The 24,288-nt window shown below is 44.5% G+C and overlaps 1 protein-coding gene across 3 annotated transcripts; it reads right to left on the bottom strand.

The window, feature by feature from the left end:
* Positions 1–2,723: 2,723 nt before the first annotated feature.
* On the bottom strand, positions 2,724–18,875 carry KCNE3 (potassium voltage-gated channel subfamily E regulatory subunit 3). 3 transcript variants are annotated; one of them, XM_072610860.1, is made up of 3 exons: positions 18,191–18,875; positions 11,409–11,463; positions 2,724–3,486 (listed from the first exon to the last, which is right to left on the bottom strand). In XM_072610860.1, exon 3 carries the CDS (start codon positions 3,432–3,434, stop codon positions 3,141–3,143), a length of 294 nt encoding a protein of 97 aa, XP_072466961.1. In that variant the 5' UTR covers positions 3,435–3,486; positions 11,409–11,463; positions 18,191–18,875; the 3' UTR covers positions 2,724–3,140. The 3 variants fall into 3 exon arrangements, with proteins under 3 accessions (XP_072466961.1, XP_072466963.1, XP_072466964.1); XM_072610862.1 differs by having other exon boundaries at positions 18,242–18,875; XM_072610863.1 differs by having other exon boundaries at positions 18,480–18,875.
* Positions 18,876–24,288: the final 5,413 nt, after the last annotated feature.

Here is a 24,288-nt window from a genome sequence, read left to right as displayed (position 1 = left end):
TGTCTCTCCTGGATCTATTTTCTAGGTCAGTTGTTTTTCCAATGAGATATTTCACATTATCTTCCATTTTTCCATTCTTCTGGCTTTGTTCTGTGATTTCTTGCTTTCTCATAAAGTCCTTAGCGTCCATCTGTGCCATTCTAATTTTGAAAGAACTATTTTCTTCAGTGAGCTTTTGAATCTCCTTTTCCATTTGGCTAATTCTGCTTTTGAAAGCATTCTTCTCCTCATTGGCTTTTTGAACCTCTTTTGTCAATTGAGTTAGGCTAGTTTTCAAGGTGTTATTTTCTTCAACATTTTTTTGGGTCTCCTTTAGCAGGGAGATGATTTGCTGTTCATGCTTTGACTTCATGTCTCTCATTTCTCTTCCCAGCTTTTCCTCCACCTCTCTAACTTGATTTTCAAAATTCCTTTTGAGCTCTTCCATGGCCTGAGCCCATTGGGTGGGCTGGGACACAGAAGCCTTGATTTCGGTGTCTTTGCCTGATGGTAAGCATTGTTCTTCCTCATCAGAAAGGGAGGAAATGCCTGTTCACCAAGAAAGTAACCTTCTATAGTCTTATTTCTTTTCCCTTTTCTGGGCATTTTCCCAGGCAGTGACTTGACCTCTGAATATTCTCCTCACACCCATCTCGCCTCCTGATCCTCCCCGCCAGCCGCCAGCGCTTGGGGTCTGAGATTCAAATGCTGCTTCCAGCCTCAGGGCTTTTGGCAGGGGCAGGGCTGCTATTCAGTGTGAGATTAAGTTCAGGTGCTTAGGGTGGGGCAGAGCCGCCTCTCAGGCTCAGTTCCCTCAGGGGGTTTATGCACAGACCTTCAACAATGGATCCAGGCTCCTGCCTGCTTGGGGAGCCCTGGTCTGCCGCCGCCCCTCAGCTTCTGTCTCCCGAGGGGGCCCGAGCCATGGGGGCACCCCACTTCCCCCTCGACCCGCCAAAGAGACTCTCTCACCGACCCCCGTCACCTGTGGGTGGAGGGACTTGTGCGGCCGCTGGAGATCCCGTCCCTGAAGCCTGCTCGGATCTGTTTCTCTTGATGCCGTAGCCGTGGCAGGTCTGGGCTGGGCTCCACGTCTGCAGTGCGACGGACCTTTTTCGAGAGGTTTGCAGGTCCCTCTGTGGGTGGAGGGACCCACGTGGCCACTGGAGATCCCGTCCCTGAAGCCTGCTTGGATCTTTTCCTCTTGGTGCTGGGGCCGCGGCAAGGCTGTACTCAGCTCCCAGTCCCGACGCCCAGTCTGCAGCGCGAAGGACCTTTTGCAAGAGGTTTGCAAATCTCTCTGGAACAGAAATCTCCCTCGCTCCAATGTTCTGTGGCCTCTGGGTGCAGAATTCGCCGTGAGTTACTTCTTTGTATTTGTTCTATGGGTTGTGGGTTCGGAGCTATGTGTATGTGCGTCTTTCTACTCTGCCATCTTGGCTCCGCCCCCCCCCCCCCCCCCCCAAAGTACAGTTTTTGAGAACTCATTTCTTCCCTGTGGTTCCAAATAGTCCATAAGACAAAGTTCAGGCTCCTCACTGTGGCATTCAAAGCCTTTCAGGCCTTGAAGCCCTTATCAGTGCTTTCTTGTACTGCTCCCCATCATGTACTCTATGCCTTAACCAGATTGGGTGACCCACAGTTTTATCCTTTCCCATTTCTGCACCCTGCTCACCAACTTACCTGGACTTCCTTCATCTCTCTCAATATTTCTGTTTTGAAATCCCTTACAAATGTCAGGTTCTTTCTTTAAATTGGTCCTCAATCATGAAGCAGAAGGAGAGCTTCAGACTGACATTCTTAGGACCAGCTAAATCAGCAGAGGTCATTTATTGTTATCTGAGCAGCATGTGCCATGCCCCTGGCTCACTCCTGCTTCCCAAATGCAGACAGACAAAGACAGCCATGATCAGGCACTCCCATCCTCCTAGGACACCCAGACGGTGTCCAGACCCTGAGCTGTAAAACTCATAGATGGAAACCCCAGGGAGTTAACATTAACTCACAATGAGGAAGTGCTGACCCCAGAGCCTTAGAGAGCTGCAACTGGGGAGATCCCCACATTCCTTAGTCTTGTTTCTATTTGCTATGTCCACAATGCACCTCGATCATGCTGTGCCATGCCTTTAGGCCTCCCAGTGCAGATCTGGCTGCTCTCAAGATCACTCTTTCATAGATCCCTTTTTGCTCATTGCTGTTAGGATCACTGTTTGTCCTCTATTCTCGAAGAGGACCATGACATCAGGGAGGTGATGCCATCATGTGTAAGTGAGTTGGATTTAAGTGAGGGAGGGTTGTGCACAGTCACTAGCCTCACTTTGTCCTCCAGAGCCATCTGGGTCCAGTGGCCAGATACACATTGGGACAACTGGAAATGACCCTGGATGCTGCTAGGAAAATGCTTATTGGCAGCAGTTAATTCCTAGGGTAGACTGCTATCAGATCTTATAGTTGGCTTTCCTGAGTCATGGCACACCTGTTTCCTGTGGCTCAGACCTTACTGTCTATGATTGCTTTGTCTGAGATACACACATACATACACACACACACACACACACACACACACAATTCAAATGCTGCCTCCTCTTCCAGGAAGTCTTCCTTGGTCCCCCACTCCCCACCCCATCTCCACCCAGATGCCAACTTTGATCACCCCCCAGCTAGAAATGTTCTCTCCTTTTGAGTACACTCTGCCCATCCAGCCCTGTGTCTGTACTTTCATTATAATCCTTAGCACATTCTACTTTGTTTTATGATTATCTGTGCATATGTCTCCTTTACCAGAGAATAAAATTTATGAGAACACTGACCATGTCATATTCTTTTCTGTGTCCTCCATACATCCAACCACAGCACTATGAACACAGCAGTAAATGTTTGGTGAACTAAATTATATATGGGAGCACTGAGGGACTGAGTCACCTGAGTGATCTAAGGCAAACTACTTTCCCGGTCTGGTCTTCAGTTTCCACAATCTGTAAAGTGAGAGGGTTGGACCTGATGTGGACCTAGCTCTAAATCCTAGGGTAATCTTTGGTACAGACATATTCAACCTCAGAGATCTGAAAGGCTGATCTTTGGCATCCCACTTCCCAGCTGGGGCCTAAGGGCTCTACCAGTCTTAGGATGCCTAGGTCCACCTCCTTGCCATCTCGACAGCATCAGATCATTGACACACGATTCTTGATGTAGACATGGTAGGGGTCACTGCGCTTGTCCACTTTGCGGGAGCGTGTGTAGCCCAGGATGAGGCTGCCTACTGTGGCAGCAAAGAGAAACATGACAAAGAGGATGTACATGTAGGAATTGTCATTTCGACCAGCCTGGGTCTGGTTCCTCAGCAGTGGTCCTGGTCCTGGTCGACAAGGAAGGCCCTTGTGTAGAGTGGCATTCAGCGCTCTCAGAACTGCCTGCAGGCTCTCGTACCAAGGCTGTGTCCCATTGGGAGTCTCCATGGCCCTAGGAGGTCTCAGCAACAGGGTAGGAAGAGGATGCTGAAATCACCAACTAATGAGAGAAAGAAGAGGTGGTGGTGGGGTTTCTTTCTCTTCTTTATTGGAAACCACATCTAACCTTACCCAGGTGACTCAGTGGGAAGAGCACTGGACTGATCATGAGGAAGAACTGACTTCAAATCTACTAGCTATGTGACCCTGGGTAAATCAGTTAACCTCTGCTGGCCTCAGTTTTCTCAACTGCAAAATGGGGATAAAATAGCAGGGTTGTTGTGAGAATCAAAGTGTTTAGTAAAGTGCCTGGCACATAGGAGGTATGTATGTACCTACTTCCTTCCTTCGTTAAAGGTCCAAATTCAATCCCACCTCTTCCAGGAAGCCTTCCTAAACCACAGAGCCCTCTCCCTTCATTGCCTTCCACAGCCCCTGGGGGCTCTTAACCTTTTTTGTTTCTCTGAGAACCTCTACTTTAAGGAACTTGCCCAGACCAACCAGGTTCCCTCCTTCATTCCTCTCTGGGCTCCACTCTGGCCTCTACGAGATCCTTGAAGGTACCTTCTCACACCCTCCCCAAACCCCTCCACTTTTCTCTTTTTGTTTTATATGTGGTGCACTCCCCCATTAGAATATAAACACCTTGAGGGCAAGAATTATCTGACTGCTTGTATCCCCGGTGTTTAGCAGAAGCCTGGCACTGCTAAGCTCTTTATACACGCTTATTGACTTGACTGGCTGACTGTAATGACTCTTGAGGTTGGGGGGTGACTTTCCATGGTAAAACAGGGTAGTCAGTCTCCCAGACAGAAATAGGGAAGTTCCGAGGTCAGGTGGCTTTTGGGGGAAAGATAATGAAGTCTGTGGAGAACATATTGAGTTAGAGATGTCTGTGATGCACTTAGTTCAAAGTGTCCCATGGGCATACAGTAAGCACTAAATAAAGTGCTTGTTGACTTCTGTGTCCAGACACCTTAGGCAGACCGATAAATTCCATGGACCCCTCCTCTGTATCACCATGTTTTAAAAACATAAAATAAAATACATAGAATCCTATGTAATCACAAAGGAAACCAATTATATTGAAATGTGGCTACAAAAACATTTTTTAAAACAAATTTACCAATGCCAGGTTAAGAACCCTTGCTAGAGTCTGAACCCCACAGAATTGTACTTTATTCTGTTTCCAGTATCTCTCTCTTTTTTCTCCCATATTCTCCAAGGTAGCCAAGAAAGGGGCTGGTCGTACTGGGAGAATTCAAAAAACTGGTTGAGAGATGAATTGGGTACAAGGTATTGATTATAGCATATTCTGAATTCTGGTTAATATTTACAGCTTTTTAAATAGGGAAGAATATAGCATTTCAAAAAGGATTAATGTTAGTTTCTAGACTTTGGTCAGTCTGAGTTTTGTGTGACCTTGGGCAAAACATTCTCCCTGTATGGGCCTCCGTTTCCTCCTTTGTAAAATAAAGTAACTTGTCCAAATCACTAAACTCTCTGGATTTCCATTTCCTCATCTGAAATAAAAAGAGGGTTGGCAAAGGGTGTAACAACTTAAAAGTGCTAAGTATATGCTAGTTATTATAGTCAATAACAATATCCTAGTCTTATTTTTAGGGGCAGCTAGGTAGCACAGTGGATAGAGGGCTAGGCCTGGAGTCAGGAAGACCTGAATTCAAATCTGACCTTTGCTGTGTGACCCTGAGCAAATCATTTAACCCTGTTTGCCTCATCTTCCTCATCGGGAGAAGGGAATGGCAAACTATACCAAGAATCTTTGTCAAGAAAATCCCACAAGGGCTCACAAAGAGTTGGACATAACTGAAATGACTGAACAACAGTGAAAGGTGAAAGCCAGGGCCACATGCCAAGGAACCTGGATTAGCTCTGAGTGGCCCAAGGCCTAGGACTAGGTTCTTTACAGAATATCTCTCAAAATATCCCTACTTTTCTACTCAGTATGAGATGTGATATGTCCCCATAATTATAATTGTCCTGGATAATAATAATGATAACAATAGTTATTACTGTAATAACATAAGTCTTTCCACCTTTGCTTTTTCCCCTCTCCAATCCATCCTATATCTACTACCAGAATAATCTTTCTTCTGCGTAGGTCTGGTCATAGAAAATCTCCAGTGGCTCCTTGTCTTCTGAGTAAAATTCAAATTCCTTATTCTGATGTCCAAAGTCTTCCATCACCTGGCATCACCTTACCTGCCTTTCCAACCTTGCCACAACCTACTCCCTTACACACAAGTCAAAAAGATTGATTCTGTCTCCCAAATCTATCCCAGAATTTTGCAGCCTCTATACCTTTGGTCTAGGCCATTCTCTTTGTTTAGAACGTTCATTCACCTTTTCTGACCACTAAATTCCTACCCATCCTTTATCATGTGTGGTTGTGTGGTTTGTCCTTTGTTCTCGAAGAAGACCATGACATCAGGGAGATGATGACATGACTTGCAATTGAATTGGATTTGAGTGAGGGACACCAGGAAGCTTTCCCAGATTTCCTCCCCTACTCTCATCCCCTAGTTAGTAAAGACTTCTCTCTCCTCCCAGACCTCACAAAGTGCCCTGCTGGACCTCTCTGATGCACTTCCCCTGTGGGATCGTGCATTGCAATAAGCCCCACTACAGGAGGGACTGGGCTTTATCTAAATTTTTATCTGGCCCAGCATTGAGCACAGTGCTCTAAGGAAAGTACTGTTAGTTCAATTGAATTGACCATTGAGCATGAAGAGTTTGGGCCTAAGAAGGCATTCCCACTTTGCTTTTCTCCAGCCTTCTAGGGCCATCTTGGCTCTGGGGAAATTTTTCTGAAGAATCCCCACTTCCCAGGATACCCCGAGAATGGACCAGACCTTTTGGACAGTAGCTGTCTTGGGGTGCCTCTTCCTCTCTCTGTTTCTCAGTCTACTTAACTGTGAAATGGACCTGCAGGCTTTACTCTGACTTTGTGGAAAGGAATGGCTAGAGCATCTAATCTGAGCCTTCCCGCCACCTATCCTTCTTTCGCTAATAAAGTTGTATGGACAAGTCACTTGCCCTCAACAGGTTTCTGTTCCATCACCTATCAAATGAGGACACTAGTTCCTGCTATGCCTACTTCACTGTGCTGCTGTGGGGATGACATGAAATAATGGAGGTCAAAGAGCTTTGTGATCACCCATGTGAAAGTTTGTCATCAGGGAGAGAGAAAGTCAAGCCCTGGAGAGACACAGGGAAGGAAGCCTGGGTTTTATGTGTTCAGTGGAGAGGGCTCTGGTCTGCACTCTCAGCAGCAATGGTATCTGCCAAAAGAGGCATTTCTCTAAATTTTTCAGTCTAATGAGACACAAAAAGATGACCCTTCCTCCATTCCTGGGCCACCCTCTCTGGCAAATGACGTGACAACCATGAGCCTTTCGGGGCTTCCCAAACTCACCTCCTCCAGAGACTTTCCTGATTGCTCCTTATCCTCTTCACACAATTGGGGATCCAGGGAAGTTGAGAGGTCTGGACCAAGGGGAAACAATTGCTGCCAGTACTTAAGGAGAGAACTGACTCCCCTCTTACTCTGAGGCTACCTGTAGGCAGCAGGTAAAAGCAGGGAAAACCCAGGCCTCTGGGTTAGTGCTTAGGCTGCTCCTTTATGCTTCAGAGACAAATGTATATGTGTATATATATATATGCATATCCTATGTATAACAGAGCAAAGAAGGGATCCTGGTTCCAGAGGATGTCTATCATCCCCTCCTAGAGTTGGGTGTGTTCCTGGGAAAAGTCTTCAGCATCAGGTTGTGCAATAATATGCCTGAGATCTTAAGTAGATGATATTACAGGGTAAGAAAAGACTGCATGCCTGATAATCATTTCTGAGCCCTTCTCTCTTCACTGGGGTATAACTGTGTTAGAATGGGCAGCAAGGTGGCATAGTTGATAGAGCATCAGGCCTAAAGTCAGAAAGATTCCTCTTCCTGAATTCAAATCTGATCTCAGATACTTACTAGCAGTGTGACCCTGGGCAAGTCACTTTACCCTGTTTGCCTCAGTTTCCTAACCTGTAAAATGAGCTAAAGAAGGAAATGGCAAAGTGCCCCAATATCTTTGCCAAGAAAATCCCAAATGGGGTCATAAAGAGTCAGGCAAGACTGAAAGGATGAAACAACAATAACAATCTGTGTCAGAGGCCGCAGGACCCTGGCATGCCCTGTGTCCTGTCTTCCTTTCCAATCAGGAGTCCCCCGAATCCAAGAGAACCCTGAGAACATAGACCTTGGGAGTCCCCTGAGAGCAGGGACCTCTAAAATTAGGGAGTTCCTGAGGGCCTAGGTCCCTCCCAAGAATCTCTCCATACACTATATCCTTATAACCTACCGGTTACCATTTAGGTAGGAAGGAAGGCTGGGGGAGCTTTCTGCTCCAGAGGTATTAGTGCTACTGATTAGCTAAAGATACATAATCCCAAATATATTAAGCCAAAAGCCTATTTCCTAATAAAAGTAAAGTTTTGAGTAGCTAAAGCCACATAATCTCCAATATATTAAACCAAAGGCCTATCTCCTAGTAAACTATCCCCATCCATAAATACTGATGAACCCCTCCTTAGTATCCTCTGCCTACAAGTGCACACTTAGGGTGATATTTTAGGGTTCTATCAGATGCAAGCACAGATAATGTCCTTCTTCAATCATAACTGACATAGTCCTTCAAGGTTAGCATCCTATGGTTGGTATATCACTTTGGCTGGGCTGCAGGAAAAAAATATATGAGCTAAACTGAGAATGCTTGATTTAGAACCACGAGAGCAGAATTTGGGTCCAAGATTCCACATTTAACTAGCTGTGTGAACTTACAATTCACTTCCCTTTTCTGAATCTCAGTCTTCTAATAATAATAGTAGCTAGCATTTATAAAGCTCCTACTATATGCCAGATGCTGTGCTTTACAAATATGAATTCATTTGATCCTCATAACAATTATAGAAGACACCACCATCTTCCCAGTCCCTTAGGCTCATAACCTAGGCACCATCTTGGATTCCTTACTATCCCTACACACCATATTGAATCTGTTGCCAAGGCCTGTTGCAACACCTCTTCTGTCCTCTGACACTGCCCCTTCTCTGGTGACAGCCCTCAGTATGCTTGCACTATTGCGATAGCTGCTGGTGGGTCTGCCTGCCTCAAGGCTCTCCCCTCTCCAGTCCAGCCTCTATTCAGCCATTAAAGTGATTTTCCTAAAGTGAAGGTCCACCTACTCAGTAAAATCCTGTGGCTCCCTGTTTTCTTCAGGAACAAATATATAATGCTCTGTTTGGCATTGAAAGTCCTTCAAAACCTTGTTTCCTCCTCCCTTTCCAATTTTCTTATACCTTACCTCCCCATGCACCCTCTGAGAGACCCAGTGACACTGGCCTCCTGGCTGTCCCACAAACAGGACACTCCATCTCAGCTCTGGGCATTTTCTCTGGCTGTCCCCCATGCCTGGAATGCTCTTCCTCCTCTGGTCGACTACTGACCTCCTTGGCTTCCTTTAAATCCCAACTAAAATCCTTCTCTAGGAAGCCTTCCCCAACCCCTTAATTCCAGTGCCTTCCTTTTGTTAATTATTTCTTAATTAGCCTGTATAGAGCTTGCATTGTAAACATTTGTTTACATAGTGCCTCCCCCATTAGATTGCAAGCTCCTTGAGGGCAAGGACTGTCTTTTGCCTCTTTTCGTATCCCCAGCATTTAGCACAGTGCCTGGCATACAGTGGGTGCTTAATAAATGTTTACTTGATTGATTGAAATCAAAAGAAAAGCAAGATCTCTGGAGTTCTGAAATCCCTCCTTAGAGGCCCTCAACCCATCAACCCTCGACCCTCTATGGTCCCAATTAGGGGGCTTCTCTTGGACCCTGTTACCTAATTCCCCAAAACTTCTCTGTCCTTCCTTCTTTCTTCTGGGAGATGGATGGGACAGAAAGCCTAGCAGGGAGAGAGGAGGGAGGGAAGAGAGGGAAAAGACTGAAAAATTATGGGAATGGGAACCCAAACAAACAAAATACAGGCCATGGCCTCAAACCCAACAGAGGATTTCATAAAAGCAGAGATGCAAGGGATGGAAAAGACCTTAGTAGAACACAGAATGTCAGCACCCCCAGGGCTTTGTTAGAATCACAGAATTTCAGGGCTGGAAAGGACCTCAGAAGTCACTCACACCAACTCCCTCATTTGTAGGTGGGGATGCTAAGGGCTAGAAAGGGCAGAGGACTTGTCCAAGGTCACACATCAAGCCTTAACTGCCTTTCTAATTGCCCCAGACTGTGGGTTCTGCCATTTTTCCTCCCCTACTTCCTTCAGTGGGCTCTGCTGAATCAAGTTGGTGATGGAAGAACCCAGACAGGTCCCAGAAAAGAACTGTTAAAGACAAAGCAGTATATTATCTGGCACCCTCTCACTCCTCTTGATTCCTCAGAAACCCTTCCCTAGACCCTATTCCTTAGATTTCACTTTCCAGTGGTGTAGTGGCTAGGGTGCTATTTCCTAAGTTAGGAAGACCTGAGTTCAAATCCATCCTCAGATACTAGCTGTATGACCCAGGGCAAGTCACTTAACCTGCCTGCCTCAGTTTCTCCAATTATAAAATAGGGATAATAATAGTACCTGCCTCCCAGGATTGTTGTGAGGATCAAGTGAGATAACACTTTAAAAGTGCTAATAATGAATCTAAGGCAATCCAATTTTCAATGGGTATTTGTGGTTTCACAGGAAACTCAGGAAGTCAAAAAGGAATCTTTAAGAAGAATAAGAGGAACAGGATTGCAATGGTAACCAGAGACCACAGACTTTGTGAGGAAGGGGAGAGAAGCAATGGGAAGTCAGGGGTCCTCCATACAAATCTTGTGGCCTCAGTGTCCTTCTCTGTAAAATGAGTTTTGGATTTAATCTGAAGGGCCCTCTTAGCTCTAAATTCCTTGTTTTATATTCTCTTCAAGTCCTAATGTTCTATGTTCTAAGGCCCCTCCCAGCTCAGACATTCTGTGTTCTAAGGCCCCTCCCAGCTCTGACATTCTGTGTTCTAAGGCCCCTCCCAGCTCAGACATTCTGTGTTCTAAGGCCCTCCCTGCTCTGACATTCTGTGTTCTAAGGCCCCTCCCAGCTCTGACATTCTGTGTTCTAAGCCCCCTCCCAGCTCTGACATTCTGTGTTCTAAGGGCCCTCCCTGCTCTGACATTCTGTGTTCCAGAAGCATTCTATCTGCATTCACATTCTATATTCTAGGATAAGGGATGACCCTAGTTTTGCAGTTCTATGTGCTTTATGACTTTGAGAGGCTATAAGAGAGATATGAGGGCTGAGCATAGATAACTCTCAGTATTTCTATAATTAAGTGATGTCCACCACATCAGGGCACCTCTGCTCTCAGGGCTCACAGCTCTACTTTGCGAGTCTCTGGCTCCTTTGCAAGGTCTGGTACTTGCAAGAACAGAGTTCTAGAAAGGCCTGACCTAAATGGGAGTAGAGGTGAGTAGGAGGAGAGAAGAATGTTGAAGGAGAACCCAGAGAAAATCAGGCCATGGGGCAAATAGAGGGATGAAGACTGAGGAGGGATGGGGCTCTGTGAGGAGTGCTGGGGTGGGGGGTCTCTAAAATTGACCCAAGTAGCAGGGTATCAGAATGCAAAGAGCACTGGGCTCCAAATCAGGGGATTTAGGTTAAAAGAAAGACAACTAGGTGGTATGGTAGATGGAGTACATGTCTTGGGAGTTAGGAAGACCAGAGTTCAGATCCTGTCTCAGACACTTACTAGCTGTGTAACCCAGGGTATGTCATTTAATTTCTATTTGCCTTGGTTTTCTCATCTGTAAAACGGGGGTAATAAGAACACTTACCTCCAAGGGTCATGGTGAGGATCAAATGAGTTAACACATGCAAACCTCTCGGCAAACCTTAAAGGTTATATCAATGATACTATTATTACATGAAGACACCCTATAGGATACTTACAAGTTTGGTGATGTTTTGAGCAAGTTCCTCCTGCTCTGGGCCTCAGTTCCTTCCTCTGTAAAACAAAGAGGTAGACTCAATGATCTATCTGCAGACCCAACTGCAGCTCTGACACTTCAGACTGGTTCTGGTCCCTGTTTCATACCTGTGCCCTCTCTCTCCTCTTCCCTCCAGCCCCGAACTCCAGGATGCCAGAACCTCTCTCTTCAGCCAGGCCAAGAGGTTCAAATGACAGAACCTGACTTCATTATTGAATGACAGAAGGAGTAAAGAACCATAGGCAGTGGGGCTACACACTGAGAACTCATCTTCAACGATACTGCTGCAGTTACAGCCAGCATTTATACGGTACTTTATATGCTATCTTGTTTTATCTTCACAACCACCCCCTGAAGGCAGTGCTATTATTATCTCCCTTTTACAACCAAGGCTGAGACTAGTGGAATGACTTTGCTGGGGTCACACAGCCAGGAAGTATGAGGCAGGTGCTGAACTCAGAACTTGCTGACTCCAGGTCAGACACTCTACTCTGCAAGATTCAGCTGGGTGATCAAGGCTACTTCTCTGTAGTAAAAGATTCCTTTTCTTTCAAGTTCTCTTGCTGATAGGAACCTTACTCTCCCTTCTGTCTTGGAGAAAGACACAGACTTTGCCTGTCTGAACAATGAGATAGCTTCTGCCTTCAGAGAGCCTGAGGGTCTGAGGGGGACACATGGCCCCTGCCCTTGGGGAGCCCCACCCCCCATCCTGGGGAGTCAGTTTTTGCCCTGACCTGAGATCTGTCATAAGTATGAAGGTGGAAAGAATTACCAAGCCTTCTGAAGAGGATTCCTATGAAATGGAGAGCCAGACTCAGGGGAGAAAAGCCATGGCGCCTCATAGGATTAGACTGGGAAGGTTTCTTGGAAGAGGTCAGTGATTTTGGGTGTCCTATTTAAAGTCAGGGTCACATGCACTAATGTGTCCAGCCCTGCAGTTCTCTGCCCAGCATCAGGGTTTTGTTGCCCAATACACTTCTGGGGGCCAATAACAAGAGCATTAGGAAGGAAGCAGCCCTGTGATCTTCCACGAGGCCTCTCACCCCATTCCTACTTCCCTTTTCTGTGGCTTCTTTCCAGAAGAACATGAAGGAACCAAGACTTCCCCCTTTCCCTTCTTCCTTATTGCTCCACTCATTCACTGTCCCTTAAACATCCCAGGGTCACAGTAGTCTCTTTGCTCACAAAATGCCCCATGCCTGAAGTGACTTTGGGGGGAAAGGGAGAGAAGAAGGGTGCCTTCCTTTCTCCTGACTCAATATCCAGAGCGTCATCAGCTTTCAAGACCTAATCAAGTTCTATCTCACCCTAGGACCTCATCTAATCCAAACCCTTTTACAAATGGGGAAACTGAGGGTCAACCTGGGGAAGGGATGTGCCTAGGATCACATAACAAGTCAGCAGTAGAGCTAAGACCCAAACCAAGATCTTCTGATTTCCAAGTTCTGGATTTTCTTCCACTATATCACACTCAGCTTCCCCCTCCCCTCTCTTTGAGCTCCTACCAAATAAAACATCTGAACCAACTTAACCAAACACTTAATATCCATTTACTGTGTACAAAGCATTGGGTCAGCAGGCAACTAGCATTTATTAAGCAACTTCTTTGTGCCAGGAACTGTGCCAAGCACCAAGAATACGAAGAAAGGCAAAATACAGTCCCTGCTCTTAAGGAGCTCATAATCTAGTAGGGGAGATAATATGCAAACATCTATATACAAACAAGGAATAGACAGAGTACACGTGGGGGAATTTTAGAGGGAATGCACCTAGGTTAAGAAGGACTAGCAAAGGCTTCTTGCAGGAGGTGGGATTTTAACTAAGACTCCCAGGAAACCAGGGAAGCCAGGAGGAAGAGAGGAGGGAGACAGTATATAGTACCTGTTGTAAGGAAAAGCAAGGAGGTCAATGTCACTGGATCTAAGAATGTGGGTAGAGGAGAGAAAAGCTAGGTGGTGCAGTGGATAGAGCACCAGGCCTGGAGTCAGGAAGACCTGAATTCAAATTCAGTCACAGAAACTTTCTAGCTGTATGACTCTGGGCAAGTCACTTCACCCTGTTTGCTTCAGTTCTCTCATCTGTAAAATGAACTGGAGAAGGAAATGGCAAAGCCATTCCAATATTTTTGCCAAGAAACCCCAAATGGAGTCACCAAGAGTCGGACATAACTGAAATGACTCAACAACAAAATTAAAGACTGGAAAAATAGGAGGGTCAGGTTTTGAATAGCTTTAAAAGCCAAACAGAGGATTTCATTTTTTATTCTGGAGGTAACAGGGAGCCACCGGAATTTACTGAATAGGGGAGGTGACATAGTTAGATGTCCATTTTTAGAAGAGCAATCTGAGAGCCGAGTGCAGGATGGACCGTATTGGGAAGAGATTTGAGGCAGGGAGACAAACAGGCGGCTGTGGAGTGGGGGAGGGGGAAAGTTTTAATGATAATTCTCTGTCCTAATGGAGCTTAGTCCGCACCATGGAATCAGACATAAACATAGATAAAGCATTATACAGAATAAACATATCAGGGAGGTGCACCGAGATCCAAGAAAGAGAAAGATCATCACTAACTAGGGAGGTCAGAGAAGGCTTCTTGGAGAAGGTAGCCCACGAGCTGAGGTTTAAAGGACTAGAAGGAATTCAACAGATGGCAATTCATGCTTAGAGAAAAGGCACAGAAAGGGGGAAAACTCCAGGTCATTTGGAAACTCCATGAAGCTTACCATTCAATCCATTTGTATTTAATCAATGTAAGTAGTTATTGGTGGATTGAAGTGTGGTGGTGGTAACTGTACTATGTAGTATCCAATTACAGAGGTAGATGCCAGATTGTAGTGGTAAAAAAGGAAGTAGAAAGTTGATCTTAAGAGATAAAGAGGTTCATAGGAGGTAAAATGTATAATTTTGATTATATAAAGTTGAAAAGTTTTTGCACAAATAAAAGCAGTGAAGTTAAAATTAAAAGAAAAGTAGGAAATTTGGAAAAATCTTTCTATGATAAAAGTCTGATTTCTCAAATATATAGGGAACAGAGCCAAATACATAAGAATAAGAGCCATTTCCCAACTGACAAATGATTGAATATGACTCCTCAGTTTTCAGGCGAAAAAATTAAAGTTATCAATAGTAATATGACAAAATTTGCTCTAAGTCATTAATAATGAGAGAAATTAAAATTAAAACAATTCTAAGGTACCACTTCACAGTCATCAAATTGGCTGAGGTAATGGAAAAGGAAAATGACAAATACTAGAGGGAAATATGGGGAAATAGGTACACCAATGCACTATTGGTGGAGCTGTGAAGTAGTCCAAACATTCTGGAAAGCAATTTGGAACTATGCCCTAAAAGTTACTAAACTGTGCATATTCTTTAATCCAATAATTTTGCTGTTAGGTATACATACCCTCAAAGAGATCAAAGATAAAGGAAAAGGACTCATACAAATATGCTCTTTTTGTGGTGGCAAAGAATTGGAAACTGAAGGATTGCCTGTCAGCTGGGGAATGGCTGGACAATGATTTCAATGGGATATTACTGTGCTGTAAGAAGTGATGGAGAGGGTTTCAGAAAAACTGGGGAAGACTTGTATGAACTGATGCAAAGTGATGCAAACAGAACCAGGAGAACGATTTACATAGTAACTGCAATATTGTAAAGATAATCAGCTGTGAAAGACTTAGTGACTCTGATCATTAATTACAATGACCCACCACAATTCTAAAGGGGCTCCTGATGAAAAATGCAATGCACCTCCAGAGAGAGAACTGATGGACTTAACAATGCAAATGAAGCATACTTTTGTCTCTTTCTTTTGTTTAAAAAAAAAAAAGCCATGGATACTGCAGAAATTTGTTTTGCATGATTTCATGGATTTTATATTTCTTGATTTCTCAATAGGTGGGAGAAGGAGAGAATCTGAAACTGAAAATAAAATAAAATTTAATTTTTTTAAAAAAAGAAAAGATAGTTGGCTTTAAGGTCAGGAAGCCCTGGGTGCAAGTCCTGCCTTTGACATACTCTTTGTGTGACCCTGGGCAAAAGTCTTAACCTCTTAGTTCTCTAGGGAATTTCATAGGCCTATAAGTTGTAAAGAAGATGCACATCTACATTGGTAGAGGGAATTTCCTCACCTGAGAGTACCCTATGCCAATGGAATCCCAAGTCTAGTCACATAAACATACATGTGTATAAATAAATATGTGCATATCTGTATATATACACATATGTATGCATGTTTAAAAATTGGGTTAGCGAGGTGATGCAGTGATAGAGTGCCAGGTCTGGAGTCAGGAAGACCTGAGTTCAAATCCAGCTGTGTGACCCTGGGCAAATCACTTCACCCTGTTTGCCTCAGTTTCTTCATCTGTAAAATGAACTGGAGAAGGAAATGGCAGTCATTCCAGTATCTTTGTCAAGAAAACCCCAGAAGAGTCATGAGTAAGACATGACTGAATAACAAAATGTTTAAAATACATAAGGCACACGTACACACACACACCTGTATATATGAATAGCATATATACAGGTATATATGCTTGATAGCATGCTGTTTTGGTCTTTTCCAGTGCTCTACACTGCCTGGTTCAGAGTAGGTGTTCAATAAATGCTTGTTGATTATTTGATGGATATCAGGAAAAGTTAGTGAGACATCTGAAGAAAAGGTTAAAGAGCTGATCAGATAGAGGGCTTGGGGCTAATCCCAGGAAATGAATTTTTAAGTGGCCTTTGAGGCTCAGTAGGTCAATAATGTGCCTCAGACATTTAATGCAAAAGACAAACATTCTGGACCCAAGTTCCAGTAACACCCTCTAGTGTGTGCCCAGAGACTGGGGGTTGGGCAGCCACACTCACCCACCCATCTCAAGCTGCTCCTTAACAGAGAAGCCTATAGTTTTCCTTTCATACCATGTTTTCTGCTTTTTCAGGTTAATTTCCACATTTTTATATTCTGTCCACAGCTCCCTCAAAACCTTTTGTTTTCTTTTCTTCTCAATATAGAAAGGACCTTGGACTCTATCTTCCCCAAGTGACAACATCCTTCGTTACCATATAGTCACATTCCTCATATAACCTGGTTCAATGGAAAGTGTCTTAAAGTCAGAAGACTTGGGTCCTAACCTTAGTTCTGCCACCGACTTGCTGTGTGTGCAGGGCTTTAGGCAAAGCACTTCAAGGGGCAGTTGTATGACTTGTTAATCTAGGGGGTTGGACTGGAAACCTGCTGTGGACCCTTCCAACTCTCAGGTACTATGCTTCCCCTCTAACACGGTTTCCTCACCTGTAAAATGGGTATAGTCAATTTTGAGGAACAGCAAGGCGTGTAAGTGGAAAGAGTTCTGAACTGGACTTTGAGTCAAAAGATCTGGGTTTAAGCCTCAGCAACTAACTAATGAGTTTGTGACCTTGGGCAAGTCACTTAAAGCCACTGAGCCCACATTTTCCTCAGCTTCCCTTCTCCCCCCTTCTTGAGAAAACTGAAGCTCAAAGACATTAAATGACTTGCTAACTTAAAGGAGGGGTAATGTAGGGTCATAGTGAAAATCAAACAAGAGGAGGTATTGAGAAAGAGTTTTGAGAAGTAGAGATATCTACCCAAGTGAAAGAGGCCCAGAGAATCTCAAGGTGTTTTGCTCCTTTCAATCAACACCTTCCCCACCTCCACTGCCTTTAGTTTCAAAGCATTCAGACTGGATGGAGTCCTATGGGGTGGGGTAAGGGTGTGACAAAAGGACTGGGATGCTGAAGAATTTTAGCTGGTGATTTAATGAGTTTAAACATCCCAGTGCAGGGCAGTATTAGTGACGGGCACTGGCTGTCAGGAAAACATGGGTTCTAAATCCTGATTGGCTGTCACTGGCTTGCTGTATAACTTGGGACAAGACATTTTCCATTTTAGGGCCTCAGTTTCTCTATTTGCAAAATGAAGATGTGGGTGGAAGTAGTGGACTAGATATGCTCTAAGGTCCCTTCTAGCTTTGACTTAACATTCTTTGATTTCTGCTAGTAAATACCCGATATCTGCTTTCTCTTCACACTTTTCTTCCCAGAAAACAAGTCAGAATTGGGAATCCTTTTTTTTCTGCCTTGGAAAGGAAAGAGAAAGGTATTTAAAGAGCATCTAGGTGGACAGAACCTGAAGACAGGAAGACAAATTCAGATTCAGCCTCATTCACTTATTAGTCATGTAACTAATAAGGGGAAAAGGGAATAAGCCTTTAAATAGTACCTACTATGTAACCAGGTAGTGTGCTAAGCTTTAAAGAATATTATTCCATTTAATCTTCACAACTGAGGAAACTGAGGCTGTGGCTTGACCAGGGTTACCCAGCTAGCGTCTGAGATCAGATTTGGGCTAGCAAGTCACTTAACTGTTTGTCTCAGCTTCCTCAGCGCTAAAGTGGGGGTATAGTACCTACCTCACTGGGATGTTATACGCCTCAGATGAAGAAGTATTTGTAAAAAGGCTTAGCCTGGCATATAGTAGGCTCTGTGTGAATATCTATTTCCATATTCTCCACCTGCCTCTTCTTCTCAAAGGGGAAGAAAGGGTTCGAGTAACTCACTCAAGATCATAGAATAAAATTAGTGGAGGAACCTAGATCTTCTGGCTTCTGGCCCAGATCTCTTCTACCACAGCAAGGAGAGGGGAAACCATCCTGAGTTTCTAGCCTGGGATTGCAGGGGACAAAGAAAGGGAAAGGGGAGGCAGAAATCAGGCCAGGCTTCTCTAGAGCAACCCCACCTCTGTTTTCCCTGTTTCTGGGTCCAGCTCCTGACCTCTCCAGACCGTCACCTGCGTGGGAGCTGACCGGAGCTCGGAGAGGAGTCGCGTGCCCGCATACAGTGAGTCCGGGAGCCAGGCTCACGCCCCTGCTGGTCCAGGCTGCTGCCCTACGTGGGTCAGCCTCCTCTTCCTCCTCCTTCCCTGCTGCTCAGCCCGAAGGACCCCGGGGGACCCACGCTTTCCCAAACCACGCTCGGGCACCGCGCGAAGCCCCTCTAGAGGTTCTCTGCGAGCTTTCCTCTCCCACCTCCTCCTAGTCCCCCGGTATTAGGAGAGCGTCCCCCGCAGCGATCGCCTTCAGAATTCTCCCCGTGCCATACTTCTCAGGGTTAGTTGCCAGTGACGGCCCTCAGGGTCTCTCCAGCGTGGTGCCCCGCTGGGTGGTCTCCTGGCTCAATTCGCTCCCCGCACTACCGTGATTGCCCTCGGGGCTGTCTCTGAGCTGGATCCCCAACCCCTTCCAACGAGCCTCTCCTCCAGAGCTGTGGCCCCCACTCGATGTCTTTGAGCCAGGCTTCTTTCTTCCTGAGAGCCCTCAGGACTCTGACTGCGGAGCCCTCAGAGTTCTTTCCAGGCGCACCTCGAGGTGTTTTGTCTACGTCCTCTAGGTCCCCCAGCTTCACTCCACTGGTCTGGGCTCAAGCCTTTTCACAGCCTGACTTTTTTCTCCTCCAGTTTCTTGACCGCCCCGCCCCGCCCCGCCTCGCCTCGTCCTATCCCTCGGGGCCCCTTGTTCACACCCACCCTCTTCCCTCCAAGTAGCCCGCTGGTTCCCCAGTGCCAATCTCAAAGAGAATCAGCGCCCATTTCCCGGCGAGGGCACTGGTTTGTTAGGGGGTGGGTGGGTGGTGGGGAAGTGCAGGGCTGGGCTTGTTTTCTGGCCGGAGTCAGAAATCTTAGCACTCAACCCGCTCCCTTCTCACCCTCTCCTCTGGGCCTCTGCTTCCTTAGCCATTTCTAGGCTAACAGTAGAATGAGGAATCCCTGGCCCTCCCCTTCCTTCCCTCCCCTGCCACCTCCTGCCCTAGGGGACCTGGAGGCCAGTTTAGGGTTAGGTTGGGAAAGGCTAGGGAACACTCCCTAGAGTTAGAAATTGTGGCCTTTAAGATCTAGAAGGGAAGTCTTTATCTATCTATCTATCTATCTATCTATCTATCTATCTATCTATCTATCCATCATCTGTCTGTCTTTCATAATCTCTATATATGAAATAATCGATTTCAATTTTACAAATGAAGAAACTGAGTCTCAGTAGAGAGACAATTATTTTCAGAAGTTCCTTCAGGTAATCGGTGTCAGAGCCTGGGTTAGAATTTATTTCGAGGTTGTTGAGTTTTTTCTTGATAAACAGGTACCTTAATTCCCCCATCTTCTCCCCTCCCCCACCCCCATGCAGATCAGGAGCTTCCATGAAGGTTGGGGAAGAAACAACTAAACAGAGGGAGAGGCAACAGGGGAGAGGGATACTTATGTGAAGTAAGGGAGTGGAGTGAACTTCCAGTGTGAAGAGGTTTCTGGGATGTTGTAGAGAAAAGTCTAGGAGCCTCTGGAGCCCATAACTCTTCCAGGAAGACAGTCACTTAACCTTTGCCTCAGTTTCCTCAACAAGGGTGTTAATCCCAGGGCTGCTGAGAGAATCAAAGGAGACAATATGTGTAAAGCACTTAGTACAATGCCTGGCACATCATAGGCACTTAATAGAAGCTTGTTCCCTTCCTCTCCACGACCTCCCCATAGCAGCTGGTCAGGATTCCACTCTACAACATCCCTGACAAGTCCTCCAGCCTCTTCTAGAAGCTCTCCACCAGCCAGAACCCCACTACTTCCCAAGGCAGCCCATTACACTTTAGGAGGATCTTTCTTACATCCAGCTGAAATCTGCCTCTGCACCCTTCACTCATGTCTCCTATTTCTGGCCTCTGGGGCCAGGCAAAACAAGTCTAATCCCTTTTCTCCATGACAGTCTTCAAATACTTGAAGAAAGCTATCATATTTCCCTTACATCTTCTCTTCTCAAGGATAAATATCCTCATTTCTATCCTTTTATGGTGTGGCCTCATGTCTCCTCCATTCACCCCTTCTGGACATACTCCCAGCTCCTCAATGCCTTTCCTAAAATGTGGCAAAATGTGTCCCCAGAGCAGCACGTAATACTCCAGATGTGTTCTGATCAGGGATCAGGATCTGGGAAGGTGGAACAAACATAGGATCGAAGATTTGCAGCTGGAAGGGACCTCAACTCTAGTCCAACTCCAGCATTTCACAGAATGCCAAAAAGAAACTGATGCCCAGAGAAGCTAAGTAATTTATCCAATGTCACACAACTAGTAAGTTACAAAGTTTGAACTTAAAACCAGACTCTGACTCAAAATCACTCTTTCCACTGATCGCTGGCCTTAAATCCATCTTTTTTTTTTTTCTGGATACTATGCCTTTTTTTTTTGAGCAGATTTTTATCTCTGAGAAGATAAAAAAGTTTAATTAACCTCTGTTGATGGATTGCCAAGTGGCTAGTAACTCCTTCTATGCTTTCCTTAATGATGCCCAAGATGATATTAGGTTTTTAGATTCCCAAAGGCTCCCCCCGCAATACATGCCAGTCTTCCTCATTCAAGAGTCCTTGATAAGTTTAAAATGGGTACATGATTTAGACCTAAAAGGTGATACCACAAGCAAATTAGGAGAGTAAGGAATAGTTTACCTATCAGATCTATGGAGAAGGGAAGAATTTATGACCAAACAAGAAATAGAGAACATTATGAAATGCAAAATGCGTGATTTTGACTACATTAAATTAAAAAGTTTTTGTGCAAAGTCAGTGCAACCAAGATTAGAAGAAAAGCAGAAAGCTGGGAAATAATTTTTACTGCAGTAAAAACAATTCACTACCAATTTCTGATAAAGGTCCAATTTTTCAAATATATAGAGAATTGAGTCAAATTTATAAGAATACAAGTCATTCCCCAGTTGATAAATGGTCAAAGGATATGAACAGGCAGTTTTCCGATGAAGAAATTAAAGCTATCTATAGTCATATGAACAATTCTCTAAATCACTACTGATTAGAGAAATGCAGATTAAAATAACTCTGAGGTACCACCTCACACCTATCAGATTAACTAATATGACAAAAAAAGAAAATGATAGATGTTGGAAAAGATGTGGGAAAATTGGAACACTAAAGAATTATTGGTGGAATTAGGAACTGATCCAACCATTGTGGAGAGCAATTTGGGACTATGCCCAAAAGGCTATAAATCTGTGCAAACCCTTTGATCTTTTTAATTTTTAATTAATTTTTAATTTAATTAAATAATTAATTTAATACCATTATTAGGTCTGTATCCCAAAGAGATCATAAAAAATGGAAAAGGACTCACATGTACAAAATTATTTATAGCAGTTCTTTTTGTGGTGACCAAGAATTGGAAACTGAGAGGGATCAATTGGGGGATGGCTGAACAAGTTGTGATTACAAATGCAATGGAAGACTATTGTTCCATAAGAAATGATGAGCAGATAGATTTCAGAAAAACCTGGAAAGACTTATATGAACTGATGTTAAGTGAAGTGAGTAGACCCAAGAGAACACTGTACACGGGAACGGCAACATTGTGTGATGATTAACTTTGATAGGCTTAGTTCTTCTCAGTAATACAATGATCTAAAACAATTCAAAAACACTGGATGGAAAATGCTATCCACATACAGAGAAAGAACTATGGAATCTGAGTACACATTGAAGCATTGCGTTTTCTCTTTTTTTCCCCCCTTCTTGTGGTTTTTCCGTTTTGTTCTGATTCTTCTTTCACAACAAGACTAATGTGGAAATATGTTTAATATGGTCATACATGTATAGCCTATATCAGATTGCATGCCATCTTAGGGAGGGGGGCAGGGAGGAAGGGAGAAAAAAATTTTGAACTCAAAATCTTATTAAAGTGAATGTTGAAAACTATCTTTACATGTAATTGGAAAAAATAAAAATATTAAATGGGGAGGAAAAAGAGTCCTTCTTGAGATCTAACTCAAGGGCCTTCTGCTGCCCTGTAGTGCCAATGCAGTATTCACAGTGTCCACGGCAGCCATGAATATCACAGGGCAATTCAGAATTGCGAAATACCACAGTCTCTCCACATGGAAGGCAGAACCAAGACATTTATTCAAACCCAAATCCATCACAGCAAAAAAAATCTATATACAATAACAATGCAGAGGACCACACTATCCCCAAGCCTTGCCCCTGCTAGGCTTCCCACAAACCAGGTCCATTACACTGCAGGCTCTCTTAAACAAAATCACAATCATAAAATCACTCAAGCTAGCCAGGATGCAGGAGTCTGCATCCTTCCTAGCTCTGACTGCTCTCCAGACTAACTTCCTCTCAGCTCTGCCCTAGCTCTGCCTCTTCTTGCTCCACCCATTCAACAAACTCCTCCCACCCCAGGCTCCATGTGACTTCACGGGCCTATTAATGAATAGGAAAGATTTTCCAATTCAAATTACCATTATGTGCCCCAAACCTGAATTCCAGGTCAAGGTGATAGTGTAGCCTAAAAAGCCCTGAATCAAAAGTCAGAACACTTTTGACTCCATCTTTGACCTTGGGAAAGTTTCAATTTCTCCATCTATATAACAATGAGGTGGTTGGATTAGATAATCCCTAAAGTCCCTTCCAGCTCTGACATTCTATGTTCCCCTTGGATATGGCTCCCTGCTATAATTTTCCATGATCCTGTCCAGAGGTGGGGGTCAGCCAGTTCAGGATCTTGCTCAGAATAACTTTTTAGAGGTTGAAAAGTCAGTCTCACTCTCATTAGGCTTGGCTCCAGGGACTGGGACATCTGAGATATCCAGTAGGCCATGGGGAGACTGGGTCAGGAAACCAGAAACAGGCAGGAATGGGAAGCTATGTCCTTTGCAGAGTAGAAATTGTCAAGAGCTGATAATGACTAAACCTTCAGTCCCCTCATGGTTCATTCAGGAATGTGCCTTTTTCATTGTCATTAAGAATAGGCTTAGATACAGACCAATCTGGAGGAAGAACCTTTCTCTAATACCTAATACTCTGGAGATCCTAATAACCCAGGTCCCAGGAGAGAAATTCATTAGAGGAAGAAACCTATACTCAGGGAATATATACTGAGCAAGTTTGGGGCTAGGTCCTGTGCTGAGCACCTCTTAGGGGGAAATAGAGAAAAAGATGAATTCCTGACCTCAGTGAGTATCTGTCTTGAGGGGAAACAGATCTCCATCCTCAGGGAGCCTCCAATCCATGCGAAAGACATGATTAATTCAAACCAACCAATATTTTTTGTGTACTACTACAATATACCTAGTATCACCTCCTTCCATTGTCTCTTCCCTCCCTTATAAACAGACAGATCATCACCATCACTACTCAAGTCTTTTCTTCTTCAGGCTAAGAAAGCCAGGGTCCTTTGGTTCTTCCTTTGGGTTTTTCATTCCCTGTTCTTTTAGTTCTTATAGTGAATCTGGTTGAGTATTTGGCTTCCTGAAAGAACTCAGTATGAACCTTTTTTCATCTCCAGTTCCTGACTTCTTCCATCTTCTTGTTGGACATTTCAACTCAGTCCAGCAAGCCTCTGTAGAACATCAATTGTGTGGCCATCCCTGTGCTAGATGTGGTAAGGGGAGACAGGATTCCTGTGGGGACACTGAGGGAAGACCCAATTTCTGTCTTTGAAGGAACTTAGAATCTTATTGAGGAGTCATGATTTATAAACAGGCACAATGCTGTCAGCCCTAAATGTCGAAATGGTTCAAGACTGTTTGCAAATGTATTTCATCATTTAATCAACAACCACATTAAGTGACTACATGGTGTGGAGTTTAAGACCCAGAGTTTAGATATGACACAGCCCTTGCCTTCCTAGAGCTTATGGTCTGGAGGTGCTGAGGAGTGGGGGAAGGAATGTGGAATGACCAGTAGAGTGGGCAGCCAGAGTAGCATAATGTCCAGAGCACTGGACTTGGAGTCAGAAAGCCCTGACTTCCAATGATGCTTCAGACACTAGCTATATGATACGGGCCAA

The sequence above is a fragment of the Notamacropus eugenii genome, chromosome 5 (assembly GCF_028372415.1).
Source record: "Notamacropus eugenii isolate mMacEug1 chromosome 5, mMacEug1.pri_v2, whole genome shotgun sequence".
In the NCBI taxonomy this organism is placed as follows: domain Eukaryota; kingdom Metazoa; phylum Chordata; class Mammalia; order Diprotodontia; family Macropodidae; genus Notamacropus; species Notamacropus eugenii.
Note: the sequence above shows the minus strand (reverse complement) of the source record. Positions and strands in the feature narration are given on the sequence as shown.